The sequence below is a fragment of the Austrofundulus limnaeus genome, unplaced genomic scaffold (genome assembly GCF_001266775.1).
Source record: "Austrofundulus limnaeus strain Quisiro unplaced genomic scaffold, Austrofundulus_limnaeus-1.0 Scaffold82, whole genome shotgun sequence".
Taxonomy (NCBI): domain Eukaryota; kingdom Metazoa; phylum Chordata; class Actinopteri; order Cyprinodontiformes; family Rivulidae; genus Austrofundulus; species Austrofundulus limnaeus.
The window spans coordinates 1,681,095-1,682,976 of NW_013952484.1; the positions used below are offsets into that span (position 1 = coordinate 1,681,095).

General features: G+C 34.3%; 1 protein-coding gene across 1 annotated transcript in view; it reads right to left on the minus strand.

The window, feature by feature from the left end:
- The window catches only part of utrn (utrophin), a gene marked incomplete in the record, with an annotated part of 237,438 nt that overhangs the window by 190,375 nt on the left and 45,181 nt on the right, over nucleotides 1-1,882 (minus strand). Inside the window, 1 exon segment of the mRNA XM_014011589.1 lies at nucleotides 732-962. Coding sequence (XP_013867043.1) covers nucleotides 732-962 — 231 coding nt within the window.

The window sequence follows — 1,882 nt, forward strand, 5'->3', positions numbered from 1 at the left end:
TGTTAACATACCAAATAATCTCACCCCATCCAAAATAGTGTACAGTTTTACACTTTACAATAAGAATTCCTTTAATGTTTGTTGATATTAATAATGCAGTAATAAAGTACAATATTATATACTAAAATATGTCTCCTAATGATTATTGTGCTTACAAGGTAAACTAGTCTGAAATGTTTAATACACAAACAGATTTGGCTCAGTATTTGGAAAGAAACCGGACAGTTTAGTCTCTTTTTTTACCTTCATTAATGCATAATAAACACTTATTAATAATTTATAAAGTAGATGAATTAATAACCTATCTATAAACTTTTTAAAAGCAATAAGGGGAGCCTTATTGTAAAGTGGTACCGATAACTCATTGCAAAATAATGTCACACTGCTAAGATGAACAGCTGAAGAGATATTTGCAAGTGAAATAACAGGAAGTGACGTCAAAGGGGAATGTCTGAATATAAACTGAGCGTTGCTACAACAGCTAATAACAGACTGCAGAGAAGAATCTGTTTCTGCAGATTATTTTGAGTCACCAGAGATGAAAAAATGTCAGAGTTCAAATAATATCAATAAACAAAGATCRGAGTTTCATTTTCCCTTTGAAGTCACTTCCTGTTTCACTTTGATCAAAGTTCAAAATGTCAAAGATGCTTCAGGGATTTTCAAAGTAAAATGACAGAGTTTGCAACTCTGTTTAGGTGCATTTCTCAGTATGATTTCAGCCAGCCTACTTCATGAGTGTGGAACTGCTCTTTAACGTCTTCCACATCGTCCGACACCTCGTCCTGCATTTGTAGTGCGTCCTCAGCTGACAGCAGCCAAGTCAAGACTTCCTCCAGTGTGGTTTGATAGCTGTCCAGATCCACGTCCAGCACGCCTTCCTCCATCTCCCCTTCRGTTTCCGTCAGGGTGCTGGGGGTCTCGGGTCTTGAGCTGCTGCTTACCTCCTCACGCTGCACATTCTAAAGGGGGAAAATAAACAGTTGTGATTTAAATTATACCATAAACTAGAGGTGTAAATCACCAGCTTTATCACAATACGATATTATAGCGACTTATTTATGGAGATAAATCAGTGACAGCTTTCATTGATATTGAAAAAGAGATTTGGCATTGAAAAATGAAACATTGAAAAGATTTTGGCATTGTAATTTTAAAACGCTAAAAATATTTTCAATGTTTTTTGTCAGCGTTTCTTTTTTCAGTGTTTCATTTTTCAACGCCAAATCTCTTTTTCACTAACCATGTAAGCTGTCACTGATTTAACTCCATACTTATTTAGATGACGATACATTTCTCAATATCACAATATGATTTTATATGCCCACCTAACACAATCATTTAGTAAATCTAGCATTAGACGGGCATATTATGACAATGTCGATTGTTGTTTTCATTTTGCCTTGATGCAGTTAAATTATTAACCATTTAATCGATATATATGGATGTAGTTAAATGTAGTGTTACACCCCTACTATAAATACGCATTTATAATCAGGTTACCCTACATTCTGTCATTATAGGATAAAGTTTACAAAAACAATGTTTCATGTCACAATTTTTTTTTACTTGTCCTTAGAAGAACTCATTGTAGTGTCATTAAAGCAAGTCATCTAAATAGTGATGTGTGCTTAAATAAAAATAAAATTTGTGAATGAATGCCAACTACCGCATGACTGTTTACCTACAAAAACAACCGAAGGGGCTGAAAAAAGGCTGAAGATGGTGAAGTTCGTGAAACGGCCATTTTTGATTGAGATATTCAACCATTTGAAATCAGTGGTTTGTGTTTACATTTTGTAGTAATTTACATTTTACATGTTGTTTACATTGAGTGCGTACCTGCATTTCAGATCTCTCTCTCTCTCTCTCATATATATAT